The following is a 15,917-nucleotide window of genomic DNA, read 5'->3' as shown; positions in this document are numbered from 1 at the left end:
TGCTCCCACAGTGGACTGTTTTAAGTCTCGTCTTAAGACCCACTTTTATTCTCTGGCTTTTAACACTACGTGAGTTGTGTGGTCCTCTGTTGTCCTCTGTGTTTTTAAAATTGTGCTTTCTATTTACTGTTTTAATTGGTTTTACCCTTTGAAATTGTTTTTAATCATATTCATTTTTTTATTGTTTTTAATTGTGTTTAATATTGTTGTGCAGCACTTTGGAAACATTTTGTTGTTTAAATGTGCTATATAAATAAAGTGGATTGGATTGGACTGAACCTTGGCCCGCGGCTTTGTTCACTTTTAAATTTTGGCCCACTCTGTATTTGAGTTTGACACCCCTGGTTTAGCTGATTGGAGAGCGAGCTACCGCAGCCAGTGTGTCCATGACGATGGCTTCTGTTTTGCTCGATCGGCCGTTTTACTGCCGGGTTACATTGGCAACAATTAAGGTATGTAAATAAGCATTTACAAAACCTGCCCGTGCAAATAACTAATTTCACAACGTGTATGTATGGCACCAAAATGAATACCATCAATTTCCATTAATTACATTTCAATAGTACCGTGCTTATTCGTCATGAAATATAAATATCATGTCTCAATTGAACACTCATAAAATAGAGTTTAATTAAATATTATTTGCCCCCTTAAGGGTTTACAGGTAGCTGTCGGAGAACCCCACCCAAGTATCTTTGGTCAGAGAAACATCTCAAGTAAAAAAACGTTTTAGCACACCCGTACCGTCAAGGTGCGCCTCCATTCTTTTCAAACACACCATACCTTTCTTGGCCGTGTCCTCCACTCCCATCAGGTCGTCCTTATCGGCGACTTCTTCGTACTGCATACAAGGAGGTAGAGCACAGAAAGTACAGACTTTGGTCAAGATTCTTACTCATATGCAAACCCCGTTTCCATATGAGTTGGGAAATTGTGTTCGATGTAAATATAAACGGAATACAATGATTTGCAAATCCTTTTCAACCCATATTCAGTTGAATGCACTACAAAGACAACATATTTGATGTTCAAACTCATAAACTTTATTTTATTTTTTGCAAATAACAATAAACTTAGAATTTCATGGCTGCAACACGTGCCAAAGTAGTTGGGAACGGGCATGTTCACCACTGTGTTACATGGTTTTTCCTTTTAACAACAGTCAGTAAACGTTTAGGAACTGAGGAGACACATTTTTTAAGCTTCTCAGGTGGAATTCTTTCCCATTCTTGCTTGATGTACAGCTTAAGTTGTTCAACAGTCTTCGTTGTGCTATTTTAGGCTTCATAAGCAGGGGCGTCCATGGTAACGTTGCTTGGATGGCAACATATGTTGCTCCAAAACCTGTATGTACCTTTCAGCATTAATGGTGCCTTCACAGATGTGTAAGTTACCCATGTCTTGGCCACTAATACACCCCCATACCATCACACATGCTGCCTTTTACACTTTGCGCCTAGAACAATCCGGATGGTTCTTTTCCTCTTTGGTCCGGAGGACACGACGTCCACAGTTTCCAAAAACAATTTGAAATGTGGACTCGTCAGACCACAGAACACTTTTCCACTTTGTATCAGTCCATCTTAGATGAGCTCAGGCCCAGCGAAGCCGAAGGCGTTTCTGGGTGTTGTTGATAAAACGGTTTTCGCCTTGCATAGGAGAGTTTTAACTTGCACTTACAGATGTAGCGACCAACTGTAGTTACTGACAGTGGGTTTCTGAAGTGTTCCTGAGCTTATGTGGTGATATCCTTTACACACTGATGTCGCTTGTTGATGCAGTACCGCCTGAGGGATGGAAGGTCACGGGCTTAGCTGCTTACGTGCAGTGATTTCTCCAGATTCTCTGAACCCTTTGATGATATTACAGACCGTAGATGGTGAAATCCCTAAATTCCTTGCAATAGCTGGTTGAGAAAGGTTTTTCTTAAACTGTTCAACAATTTGCTCACGCATTTGTTGACAAAGTGGTGACCCTCGCCCCGTCCTTGTTTGTGAATGACTGAGCATTTCATGGAATCTACTTTTATACCCAATCATGGCACCCACCTGTTCCCAATTAGCCTGCACACCTGTGGGATGTTCCAAATAAGTGTTTGATGAGCATTCCTCAACTTTATCAGTATTTGTTGCCACCTTTCCCAACTTCTTTGTCACGTGTTGCGGGCATCAAATTCTAAAGTTAATGATTATTTGCAAAAAAAAAAAAAAATGTTTATGAGTTTGAACATCAAATATGTTGTCTTTGTAGCATATTCAACTGAATATGGCTTGAAAATGATTCGCAAATCATTGTATTCCGTTTATATTTACATCGAACACAATTTCCCAACTCATATGGAAACGGGGTTTGTATGCTAACAAGTTTACGAGTGTCTGTGCTAGTATTCTTAACTCACAATGACATTCTGTTCGTATTGTTTCGGTTTCACAAAGTCCTCAGGAAATTCACCAAAACGTCACCGTGGAGTTATTGAGTCTATTTAGTTGATTGGAAAGCTAGCTTCTGCAGCTAGTGGGCCCATGACGATGACTTCTGTTTTGTTTGATCAGCCGTTTTACTGCCGTGTTAAAGACGCCGTTTGGAAACAATTCATGTACATAAATAAACATTTACAAAGTATTTCTGTGTAAATTACTCATTTCACAACGTATATATCCGCGGCTTGGTGCAACTAATATACAGGTAAAAGCCAGTAAATTAGAATATTTTGAAAAACTTGATTTATTTCAGTAATTGCATTCAAAAGGTGTAACTTGTACATTATATTTATTCATTGCACACAGACTGATGCATTCAAATGTTTATTTCATTTAATTTTGATGATTTGAAGTGGCAACAAATGAAAATCCAAAATTCCGTGTGTCACAAAATTAGAATATTACTTAAGGCTAATACAAAAAAGGGATTTTTAGAAATGTTGGCCAACTGAAAAGTATGGAAATGAAAAATATGAGCATGTACAATACTCAATACTTGGTTGGAGCTCCTTTTGCCTCAATTACTGCGTTAATGCGGCGTGGCATGGAGTCCATGAGTTTCTGGCACTGCTCAGGTGTTATGAGAGCCCAGGTTGCTCTGATAGTGGCCTTCAACTCTTCTGCGTTTTTGGGTCTGGCATTCTGCATCTTCCTTTTCACAATACCCCACAGATTTTCTATGGGGCTAAGGTCAGGGGAGTTGGCGGGCCAATTTAGAACAGAAATACCATAGTCCGTAAACCAGGCACGGGTAGATTTTGCGCTGTGTGCAGGCGCCAAGTCCTGTTGGAACTTGAAATCTCCATCTCCATAGAGCAGGTCAGCAGCAGGAAGCATGAAGTGCTCTAAAACTTGCTGCGTTGACCCTGGATCTCAGGAAACAGAGTGGACCGACACCAGCAGATGACATGGCACCCCAAACCATCACCCAACCATGCAAATTTTGCATTTCCTTTGGAAATCGAGGTCCCAGAGTCTGGAGGAAGACAGGAGAGGCACAGGATCCACGTTGCCTGAAGTCTAGTGTAAAGTTTCCACCATCAGTGATGGTTTGGGGTGCCATGTCATCTGCTGGTGTCGGTCCACTCTGTTTCCTGAGATCCAGGGTCAACGCAGCCGTCTACCAGCAAGGTTTAGAGCACTTCATGCTTCCTGCTGCTGACCTGCTCTATGGAGATGGAGATTTCAAGTTCCAACAGGACTTGGCGCCTGCACACAGCGCAAAATCTACCCGTGCCTGGTTTACGGTCCATGGTATTTCTGTTCTAAATTGGCCCGCCAACTCCCCTGACCTTAGCCCCATAGAAAATCTGTGGGGTATTGTGAAAAGGAAGATGCAGAATGCCAGACCCAAAAACGCAGAAGAGTTGAAGGCCACTATCAGAGCAACCTGGGCTCTCATAACACCTGAGCAGTGCCAGAAACTCATCGACTCCATGCCACGCCGCATTAACGCAGTAATTGAGGCAAAAGGAGCTCCAACCAAGTATTGAGTATTGTACATGCTCATATTTTTCATTTTCACACTTTTCAGTTGGCCAACATTTCTAAAAATCCCTTTTTTGTATTAGCCTTAAGTAATATTCTAATTTTGTGACACACGGAATTTTGGATTTTCATTTGTTGCCACTTCAAATCATCAAAATTAAATGAAATAAACATTTGAATGCATCAGTCTGTGTGCAATGAATAAATATAATGTACAAGTTACACCTTTTGAATGCAATTACTGAAATAAATCAAGTTTTTCAAAATATTCTAATTTACTGGCTTTTACCTGTATAAAATATAGAATTTAGTGGGTGCGGCTTACATAGCGGTGCATCTATAGTCCAGAAAATGCGCTACTGAATAGGATTAAAATCAAGAGTAAAATGATTAAATCAATGTTAATATTTGAGTTGGCCGTGGCTCCCTTTGTAGTTGAAAAGTTGGGGCCCCGAGGTTAAAAAGGTTAAGAACCCCAATTGCAGTTTTCTATCTTTATTTTCAATATTGCTACACTTATTCTCTCAATGTGATGTTTTTATGAACTTATTAATGTAATATTTATATTTTATTTTTACATATATATTTTTTATATATATATTTTTAGATGGTGTTAACTTTACAAAACCCAAAACCGGTGAAGTTGGCACATTGTGTACATCGTAAATAAAAACAAAATACAATGACTAGCGAATCCTTTTCGACTTATATTCAATTGAATAGACTGCAAAGACAAGATATTTAACATTCAAACTGGAAAACTGCAAATATTAGCTCATTTCGAATTTGATGCCCGCAACATGTTTAAAAAAAAGCTGGCACAAGTGGCAAAAAAGACTGAGAAAGTTGAAGAATGCTCATCAAAGACTTACTTGGAACATCCCACAGGTGAGCAGGCTAATTGGGAACAGGTGGGTGCCATGATTGGGTATAAACCTACTAATAATACCTACTCAGTGGCCTAGTGGTTAGAGTGTCCGCCCTGAGATCGGTAGGTTGTGAGTTCAAACCCCGGCCGAGTCATACCAAAGACTATAAAAATGGGACCCATTGCCTCCCTGCTTGGCACTCAGTATTAACGGTTGGAACTGGGGGTTAAATCACCAAAATGATTCCCGGGCGCGGCCACTGCTGCTGCCCACTGCTCCCCTCACCTCCCAGGGGGTGATCAAGGGTGATGGGTCAAATGCAGAGAATAATTTCGCCACACCTAGTGTGTGTGTGTGACAATCATTGGTACTTTAACTTTAACTTTAACTTTAAAGCAACTTCCATGAAATGCTCAGTCGTTGTCAACAAATGTGTGAGCAAATTGTTGAACAGTTTAAGAAAAACCTTTCTCAACCAGCTATTGCAAGGAATTTAGGGATCTCACCATCTACGGTCCGTAATATCATCAAAGGGTTCAGAGAATCTGGAGAAATCACTGCACGTAAGCAGCTAAGCCCGTGACCTTGGATCCCTCAGGCGGTACTGCATCAAAAAGCGACATCAGTGTGTAAAGGATATCACCACATGGGCTCAGGAACACTTCAGAAAACCACTGTCAGTAACTACAGTTGGTCGCTACATCCTGTAAGTGCAAGTTAAAACTCCATCCATCCATCCATTTTCTACCGCTTATTCCCTTTGGGGTCGCGGGGGGCGCTGGAGCCTATCTCAGCTACAATCGGGCGGAAGGCGGTGTACACCCTGGACAAGTCGCCACCTCATCGCAGGGCCAACACAGATAGACAGACAACATTCACACTCACATCCACACACTAGGGCCAATTTAGTGTTGCCAATCAACTTATCCCCAGGTGCATGTACTCTACTATGCAAAACCAAAGCCATTTATCAACAACACCCAGACACGCTTCGCTGGGCCCGAGATCGTCTAAGATGGACTGATGCAAAGTGGAAAAGTGTTCTGTGGTCTGACGAGTCCACATTTCAAATTGTTTTAGGAAACTGTGGACGTCGTGTCCTCCGGACCAAAGAGGAAAAGAACCATCCGGATTGTTCGAGGCGCAAAGTGTAAAAGGCAGCATGTGTGATGGTATGGGGGTGTATTAGTGCCCAAGACATGGGTAACTTACACATCTGTGAAGGCGCCATTAATGCTGAAAGGTACATACAGGTTTCGGAGCAACATATGTTGCCATCCAAGCAACGTTACCATGGACGCCCCTGCTTATTTCAGCAAGACAACGCCAAGCCACGTGTTACATCAACGTGGCTTCATAGTAAAAGAGTGCGGGTACGAGACTGGCCTGCCTGTAGTCCAGACCTGTCTCCCGTTGAAAATGTGTGAAGGCTAAAATATGAGAAGGGAGACTGTTGAACAACTTAAGCTGTACATCGAGCAAGAATGGGAAATATTTCCACTTCAAAAACATTTGGTGCTTCCTGTTGGCATTGGCTCATAAACAAATGCTAATGGCCGTGAGTCAGTGTAACTGTTGGTGTGGCATGACTCCACAATGACAATTATAAACAAACGACACAGAGACGTCAAACTGAAAGAATAACAATGACTAAGCCGTTTGTCTAAGGATGTTGTCATCCATCCAGTCATTGCGTTCTCACTGGACTGTTCTGTGGGCCTGAGAAGACCTTTGGCCTCTCAACCAAGTAGGCTTCATCAGTTCATGCTCATAGACTCAGATTGGACGAATCTAGTCTTACAGTTAGATTGGTCAGATCTAGTCTTATAATTAAACTGTCAGATCTAGTCTTAGACTTAGACTGATCAGATCAGATCTAGTCTTATAATTAGATCGGCAGATCTAGTCTTAGACAGACTGATCAGATCTAGTCTTAGACTTAGATTGGTCAGATTTAGTCTTAGATTGGTCAGCTATAGTCTTATAATTAGATCGTCAGATTTAGTCTTAAATAGACTGATCAGATCTAGTCTTAGACTTAGATTGGTCAGATTTAGTCTTAGATTGGTCAGCTCTAGTCTTATAATTAGATTGTCAGATCTAGTCTTAGACAGACTGATCAGGTCTAGTCTTAGACTTAGATTGCTCAAATATTGTATTAGACTTAGATTGGTCAGATTTAGTCTTAGATTGGTCAGATCTAGTCTTATACTTAGATTGATCAGATTTAGTCTTATAATTAGATTGTCAGATCTAGTCTTAGACGGACTAACAAAATCTAGTCTTAGAATTAGATTGCTCAAATCTTGTATTAGACTTAGATTGGTCAGATTTAGTCTTAGATTGGTCAGATCTAGTCTTATACTTAGATTGATCAGATCTAGTCTTAGACAGACTACGGTAATAAAATCTAGTATTAGACTAAGATTGGTCAGATTTAGTCTCAGATTGGTCAGCTCTAGTCTTATAATTAGATTGTCAGATCTAGTCTTAGACTGCTCAGATTTTGTATTCAATTTAGATTGGTCTAATCTAGTTTTATAATTAGATTGTCAGATCTAGTCTTAGACAGACTGATCAGATCTAGCCTTAAGACTTAGATTGCTCAAATCTTGTATCAGACTTGGATTGGTCAGATTTAGTCTTAGATTGGTCAGATCTAGTCTTATAATTAGATTGTCAGATCTAGTCTTAAACAGACTGATAAGATCTAGCTTTCGGCTTAGATTGGTCAGATTTAGTCTTAGATTGGTCAGCTCTAGTCTTATAATTAGATTGTCAGATCTAGTCTTACACAGACTGATCAGGTCTAGTCTTGGACTTAGATTGCTCAAATCGTGTATTATACTTAGATTGGTCAGATTTAGTCTTAGATTGGTCAGATCTAGTCTTAGACAGACTAATAAAATCTAGTCTTAGACTAAGATTGGTCAGATTTAGTCTTAGATTGGTCAGCTCTAGTCTTATAATTAGATTGTCAGATCTAGTCTTAGACTGCTCAGATCTTGTATTAAATTTAGATTGGTCTAATCTAGTTTTATAATTAGATTGTCAGATCTAGCCTTAGACAGACTGATCAGATCTAGCCTTAGACTTAGATTGCTCAAATCTTGTATTAGACTTGGATTGGTCAGATTTAGTCTTAGATTGGTCAGCTCTAGTCTTATAATTAGATTGTCAGATCTAGTCTTAAACAGACTGATAAGATCTAGCTTTCGGCTTAGATTGGTCAGATTTAGTCTTAGATTGGTCAGCTCTAGTCTTATAATTAGATTGTCAGATCTAGTCTTAGACAGACTGATCAGATCTAGTCTTAGACTTAGATTGGTCAGATTTAGTCTTAGATTGGTCAGCTCTAGTCTTATAATTAGATTGTCAGATCTAGTCTTAGACAGACTGATCAGGTCTAGTCTTAGACTTAGATTGCTCAAATATTGTATTAGACTTAGATTGGTCAGATTTAGTCTTAGATTGGTCAGATCTAGTCTTATAATTAGATTGTCAGATCTAGTCTTAAACAGACTGATAAGATCTAGCTTTCGGCTTAGATTGGTCAGATTTAGTCTTAGATTGGTCAGCTCTAGTCTTATAATTAGATTGTCAGATCTAGTCTTAGACAGACTGATCAGGTCTAGTCATAGACTTAGATTGCTCAAATCTTGTATTAGACTTAGATTGGTCAGATTTAGTCTTATACTTAGATTGATCAGATCTAGTCCTATAATTAGATTGTCAGATCTAGTCTTAGACAGACTAACAAAATCTAGTCTTAGAATTAGATTGCTCAAATCTTGTATTAGACTTAGATTGGTCAGATTTAGTCTTAGATTGGTCAGATCTAGTCTTATACTTAAATTGATCAGATCTAGTCTTAGACAGACTAATAAAATCTAGTCTTAGACTAAGATTGGTCAGATTTAGTCTTAGATTGGTCAGCTCTAGTCTTATAATTAGATTGTCAGATCTAGTCTTAGACTGATCAGATCTTGTATTAGGCTTAGATTGGCAGATCTTGTATTAAATTTAGATTGGTCTAATCTAGTTTTATAATTAGATTGTCAGATCTAGTCTTAGACAGACTGATCAGATCTAGTCTTAGACTTAGATTGGTCAGATTTAGTCTTAGATTGGTCAGCTCTAGTCTTATAATTAGATTGTCAGATCTAGTCTTAGACAGACTGATCAGGTCTAGTCTTAGACTTAGATTGCTCAAATATTGTATTAGACTTAGATTGGTCAGATTTAGTCTTAGATTGGTCAGATCTAGTCTTATACTTAGATTGATCAGATCTAGTCTTATAATTAGATTGTCAGATCTAGTCTTAGACAGACTAACAAAATCTAGTCTTAGAATTAGATTGCTCAAATCTTGTATTAGACTTAGATTGGTCAGATTTAGTCTTAGATTGGTCAGATCTAGTCTTAGACTGCTCAGATCTTGTATTAGGCTTAGATTGGTCAGATCTTGTATTAAATTTAGATTGGTCTAATCTAGTTTTATAATTAGATTGTCAGATCTAGTCTTAGACAGACTGACCAGATCTAGCCTTAGACTTAGATTGCTCAAATCTTGTATTAGACTTGGATTGCTCAAATCTTGTATTAGACTTGGATTGGTCAGATTTAGTCTTAGATTGGTCAGATCTAGTCTTATAATTAGATTGTCAGATTTAGTCTGGAAACAGACTGATAAGATCTAGCTTTCGGCTTAGATTGGTCAGATTTAGTCTTAGATTGGTCAGCTCTAGTCTTATAATTAGATTGTCAGATCTCGTCTTAGACAGACTGATCAGATCTAGTCTTAGACTGCTCAGATCTTGTATTAGACTTAGATTGGTCAGATCCAGTCTTCTAATTAGATTGTCAGATCTAGTCTTATAATTAGATTGTCAGATCTAGTCTTAAACAGACTGATAAGATCTAGCTTTCGGCTTGGATTGGTCAGATTTAGTCTTAGATTGGTCAGCTCTAGTCTTATAATTAGATTGTCAGATCTAGTCTTAGACAGACTAATAAAATCTAGTCTTAGACAGACTAATAAAATCTAGTCTTAGACTAAGATTGGTCAGATTTAGTCTTAGATTGGTCAGCTCTAGTCTTATAATTAGATTGTCAGATCTAGTCTTAGACTGCTCAGATCTTGTATTAGGCTTAGATTGGTCAGATCTTGTATTAAATTTAGATTGGTCTAATCTAGTTTTATAATTAGATTGTCAGATCTAGTCTTAGACAGACTGATCAGATCTAGCCTTAGACTTAGATTGCTCAAATCTTGTATTAGACTTGGATTGGTCAGATTTAGTCTTAGATTGGTCAGATCTAGTCTTATAATTAGATTGTCAGATCTAGTCTTAAACAGACTAATAAAATCTAGTCTTAGACAGACTAATAAAATCTAGTCTTAGACTAAGATTGGTCAGATTTAGTCTTAGATTGGTCAGCTCTAGTCTTATAATTAGATTGTCAGATCTAGTCTTAGACTGCTCAGATCTTGTATTAGGCTTAGATTGGTCAGATCTTGTATTAAATTTAGATTGGTCTAATCTAGTTTTATAATTAGATTGTCAGATCTAGTCTTAGACAGACTGATCAGATCTAGCCTTAGACTTAGATTGCTCAAATCTTGTATTAGACTTAGATTGGTCAGATTTAGTCTTAGATTGGTCAGATCTAGTCTTAGACAGACTAATAAAATCTAGTCTTAGACTAAGATTGGTCAGATTTAGTCTTAGATTGGTCAGCTCTAGTCTTCTAATTAGATTGTCAGATCTAGTCTTATAATTAGATTATCAGATCTAGTCTTAAACAGACTGATAAGATCTAGCTTTCGGCTTGGATTGGTCAGATTTAGTCTTAGATTGGTCAGCTCTAGTCTTATAATTAGATTGGCAGATCTAGTCTTAGACAGACTGATCAGATCTAGTCTTAGACTGCTCAGATCTTGTATTAGACTTAGGTTGGTCAGATCCAGTCTTCTAATTAGATTGTCAAATCTAGTCTTATAATTAGATTGTCAGATCTAGTCTTAAACAGACTGATAAGATCTAGCTTTCGGCTTAGATTGGTCAGATTTAGTCGTAGATTGGTCAGCTCTAGTCTTATAATTAGATTGTCAGATCTAGTCTTAGACTGCTCAGATCTTGTATTAGGCTTAGATTGGTCAGATCTTGTATTAAATTTAGATTGGTCTAATCTAGTTTTATAATTAGATTGTCAGATCTAGTCTTAGACAGACTGATCAGATCTAGCCTTAAGACTTAGATTGCTCAAATCTTGTATCAGACTTGGATTGGTCAGATTTAGTCTTAGATTGGTCAGATCTAGTCTTATAATTAGATTGTCAGATCTAGTCTTAAACAGACTGATAAGATCTAGCTTTCGGCTTAGATTGGTCAGATTTAGTCTTAGATTGGTCAACTCTAGTCTTATAATTAGATTGTCAGATCTAGTCTTAGACAGACTGATCAGGTCTAGTCTTAGACTTAGATTGCTCAAATCTTGTATTAGACTTAGATTGGTCAGATTTAGTCTTAGATTGGTCAGATTTAGTCTTAGATTGGTCAGATCTAGTCTTATACTTGGTTGATCAGATCTAGTCTTATAATTAGATTGTCAGATCTAGTCTTAGAATTAGATTGCTCAAATCGTGTATTAGACTTAGATTGGTCAGATTTAGTCTTAGATTGATCAGATCTAGTCTTAGACAGACTAATAAAATCTAGTCTTAGACTAAGATTGGTCAGATTTAGTCTTAGATTGGTCAGCTCTAGTCTTATAATTAGATTGTCAGATCTAGTCTTAGACTGCTCAGATCTTGTATTAAATTTAGATTGGTCTAATCTAGTTTTATAATTAGATTGTCATATCTAGTCTTAGACAGACTGATCAGATCTAGCCTTAGACTTAGATTGCTCAAATCTTGTATTAGACTTGGATTGGTCAGATTTAGTCTTAGATTGGTCAGATCTAGTCTTATAATTAGATTGTCAGATCTAGTCTTAAACAGACTGATAAGATCTAGCTTTCGGCTTAGATTGGTCAGATTTAGTCTTAGATTAGTCAGCTCTAGTCTTATAATTAGATTGTCAGATCTAGTCTTAGACATACTGATCAGGTCTAGTCTTAGACTTAGATTGCTCAAATCTTGTATTAGACTTAGATTGGTCAGATTTAGTCTTAGAATTGGTCAGATCTAGTCTTATACTTAGATTGATCAGATCTAGTCTTATAATTAGATTGTCAGATCTAGTCTTAGACAGACTGATCAGATCTAGCCTTAGACTTAGATTGCTCAAATCTTGTATCAGACTTGGATTGGTCAGATTTAGTCTTAGATTGGTCAGATCTAGTCTTATAATTAGATTGTCAGATCTAATCTTAAACAGACTGATAAGATCTAGCTTTCGGCTTAGATTGGTCAGATTTAGTTTTAGATTGGTCAGCTCTAGTCTTATAATTAGATTGTCAGATCTAGTCTTAGACATACTGATCAGGTCTAGTCTTAGACTTAGATTGCTCAAATCTTGTATTAGACTTAGATTGGTCAGATTTAGTCTTAGATTGGTCAGATCTAGTCTTATACTTAGATTGATCAGATCTAGTCTTAGACAGACTAATAAAATCTAGTATTAGACTAAGATTGGTCAGATTTAGTCTTAGATTGGTCAGCTCTAGTCTTATAATTAGATTGTCAGATCTAGTCTTAGACTGCTCAGATCTTGTAGTAAATTTAGATTGGTCTAATCTAGTTTTATAATTAGATTGTCAGATCTAGTCTTAGACAGACTGATCAGATCTAGCCTTAGACTTAGATTGCTCAAATCATGTATTAGACTTGGATTGGTCAGATTTAGTCTTAGATTGGTCAGATCTAGTCTTATAATTAGATTGTCAGAACTAGTCTTAAACAGACTGATAAGATCTAGCTTTCGGCTTAGATTGGTCAGATTTAGTCTTAGATTGGTCAGCTCTAGTCTTATAATTAGATTGTCAGATCTAGTCTTAGACAGACTGATCAGGTCTAGTCTTAGACTTAGATTGCTCAAATCTTGTATTAGACTTAGATTGGTCAGATTTAGTCTTAGATTGGTCAGATCTAGTCTTATACTTAGATTGATCAGATCTAGTCTTATAATTAGATTGTCAGATCTAGTCTTAGAATTAGATTGCTCAAATCGTGTATTAGACTTAGATTGGTCAGATTTAGTCTTAGATTGATCAGATCTAGTCTTAGACAGACTAATAAAACCTAGTCTTAGACTAAGATTGGTCAGATTTAGTCTTAGATTGGTCAACTCTAGTCTTATAATTAGATTGTCAGATCTAGTCTTAGACTGCTCAGATCTTGTATTAGCCTTAGATTGGCCAGATCTTGTATTAAATTTAGATTGGTCTAATCTAGTTTTATAATTAGATTGTCAGATCTAGTCTTAGACAGACTGATCAGATCTAGCCTTAGACTTAGATTGCTCAAATCTTGTATCAGACTTGGATTGGTCAGATTTAGTCTTAGATTGGTCAGATCTAGTCTTATAATTAGACTGTCAGATCTAGTCTTATAATTAGACTGTCAGAACTAGTCTTAAACAGACTGATAAGATCTAGCTTTCGGCTTAGATTGGTCAGATTTAGTCTTAGATTGGTCAGATCTTGTATTAGGCTTAGATTGGTCAGATCTTGTATTAGGCTTAGATTGGTCAGATCTTGTATTAAATTTAGATTGGTCTAATCTAGTTTTATAATTAGATTGTCATATCTAGTCTTAGACAGACTGATCAGATCTAGCCTTAGACTTAGATTGCTCAAATCTTGTATCAGACTTGGATTGGTCAGATTTAGTTTTAGATTGGTCAGCTCTAGTCTTATAATTACATTGTCAGATCTAGTCTTAGACAGACAGATCAGATCTACTCTTAGACTGCTCAGATCTTGCATTAGACTTAGATTGGTCAGATCCAGTCTTCTAATTAGATTGTCAGATCTAGTCTTATAATTAGATTGTCAGATCTAGTCTTAAACAGACTGATAAGATCTAGCTTTCGGCTTGGATTGGTCAGATTTAGTCTTAGATTGGTCAGGTCTAGTCTTATAATTAGATTGGCAGATCTAGTCTTAGACAGACTGATCAGATCTAGTCTTAGACTGCTCAGATCTTGTATTAGACTTAGGTTGGTCAGATCCAGTCTTCTAATTAGATTGTCAAATCTAGTCTTATAATTAGATTGTCAGATCTAGTCTTAAACAGACTGATAAGATCTAGCTTTCGGCTTAGATTGGTCAGATTTAGTCTTAGGTTGGTCAGCTCTAGTCTTATAATTAGATTGTCAGATCTAGTCTTAGACAGACTGATCAGATCTAGTCATAGACTGCTCAGATCTTGTATTAGACTTAGATTGGTCAGATCCAGTCTTATAATTAGATTGTCAGATCTAGTCTTATACTTAGATTGATCAGATCTAGTCTTATAATTAGATTGTCAGATCTAGTCTTAAACAGACTGAGAAGATCTAGCTTTCGGCTTGGATTGGTCAGATTTAGTCTTAGATTGGTCAGCTCTAGTCTTATAATTAGATTGTCAGATCTAGTCTTAGACAGACTAATAAAATCTAGTCTTAGACTAAGATTGGTCAGATTTAGTCTTAGATTGGTCAGCTCTAGTCTTATAATTAGATTGTCAGATATAGTCTTAGACAGACTAATAAAATCTAGTCTTAGACTAAGATTGGTCAGATTTAGTCTTAGATTGGTCAGCTCTAGTCTTATAATTAGATTGTCAGATCTAGTCTTAGACTGCTCAGATCTTGTATTAGGCTTAGATTGGCCAGATCTTGTATTAAATTTAGATTGGTCTAATCTAGTTTTATAATTAGATTGTCAGATCTAGTCTTAGACAGACTGATCAGATCTAGCCTTAGACAGACTGATCAGATCTAGCCTTAGACTTAGATTGCTCAAATCTTGTATTAGACTTGGATTGGTCAGATTTAGTCTTAGATTGGTCAGATCTAGTCTTATAATTAGACTGTCAGATCTAGTCTTAAACAAACTGATAAGATCTAGCTTTCGGCTTAGATTGGTCAGATTTAGTCTTAGATTGGTCAGCTCTAGTCTTATAATTAGATTGTCAGATCTAGTCTTAGACTGCTCAGATCTTGTATTAGGCTTAGATTGGTCAGATCTTGTATTAAATTTAGATTGGTCTAATCTAGTTTTATAATTAGATTGTCAGATCTAGTCTTAGACAGACTGATCAGATCTAGCCTTAGACTTCCATCCATTTTCTACCGCTTATTCCCTTTTGGGGTGGCGGGGGGCGCTGGAGCCTATCTCAGCTACAATCGGGCGGAAGGCGGGGTACACCCTGGACAAGTCGCCACCTCATCGCAGGGCCAACACAGATAGACAGACAACATTCACACTCACATCCACACACTAGGGACCATTTAGTGTTGCCAATCAACCTATCCCCAGGTGCATGTCTTTGGAGGTGGGAGGAAGCCGGAGTACCCGGAGGGAACCCACGCATTCACGGGGAGAACATGCAAACTCCACACAGAAAGATCCCGAGCCCGGGATTGAACCCAAGACTACTCAGGACCTTCGTATTGTGAGGCAGATGCACTAACCCCTCTGCCACCGTGAAGCCCACAGCCTTAGACTTAGATTGCTCAAATCTTGTATCAGACTTGGATTGGTCAGATTTAGCCTTAGATTGGTCAGCTCTAGTCTTATAATTAGATTGTCAGATCTTGTCTTAGACAGACTGATCAGATCTAGTCTTAGACTGCTCAGATCTTGTATTAGACTTAGATTGGTCAGATCCAGTCTTCTAATTAGATTGTCAGATCTAGTCTTAAACAGACTGATAAGATCTAGCTTTCGGCTTAGATTGGTCAGATTTAGTCTTAGATTGGTCAGCTCTAGTCTTATAATTAGATTGTCAGATCTAGTCTTAGACAGACTGATCAGATCTAGTCTAAGACTGCTCAGATCTTGTATTAGACTTAGATTGGTCAGATCCAGTCTTCTAATTAGATTGTCAGATCTAGTCTTGTAATTAGATTGTCAGATCTAGTCTTAA

At 37.6% G+C, this 15,917-nt stretch overlaps 1 protein-coding gene across 1 annotated transcript in view; it reads right to left on the bottom strand.

Moving 5' to 3' along the window:
• The window catches only part of vps52 (VPS52 subunit of GARP complex), an 86,604-nt gene that overhangs the window by 39,163 nt on the left and 31,524 nt on the right, over positions 1-15,917 (bottom strand). The window contains exon 10 of the mRNA XM_061931514.2: positions 784-841. Coding sequence (XP_061787498.2) covers positions 784-841 — 58 coding nt within the window. The remainder of the gene's footprint in view (positions 1-783; positions 842-15,917) is intronic.

This window comes from Nerophis lumbriciformis, linkage group LG37, assembly GCF_033978685.3.
Source record: "Nerophis lumbriciformis linkage group LG37, RoL_Nlum_v2.1, whole genome shotgun sequence".
Taxonomy (NCBI): Eukaryota; Metazoa; Chordata; class Actinopteri; order Syngnathiformes; family Syngnathidae; genus Nerophis; species Nerophis lumbriciformis.
The sequence above is the reverse complement of the archived record's forward strand: the minus strand, read 5'-3'. Positions and strand labels throughout refer to the sequence as shown.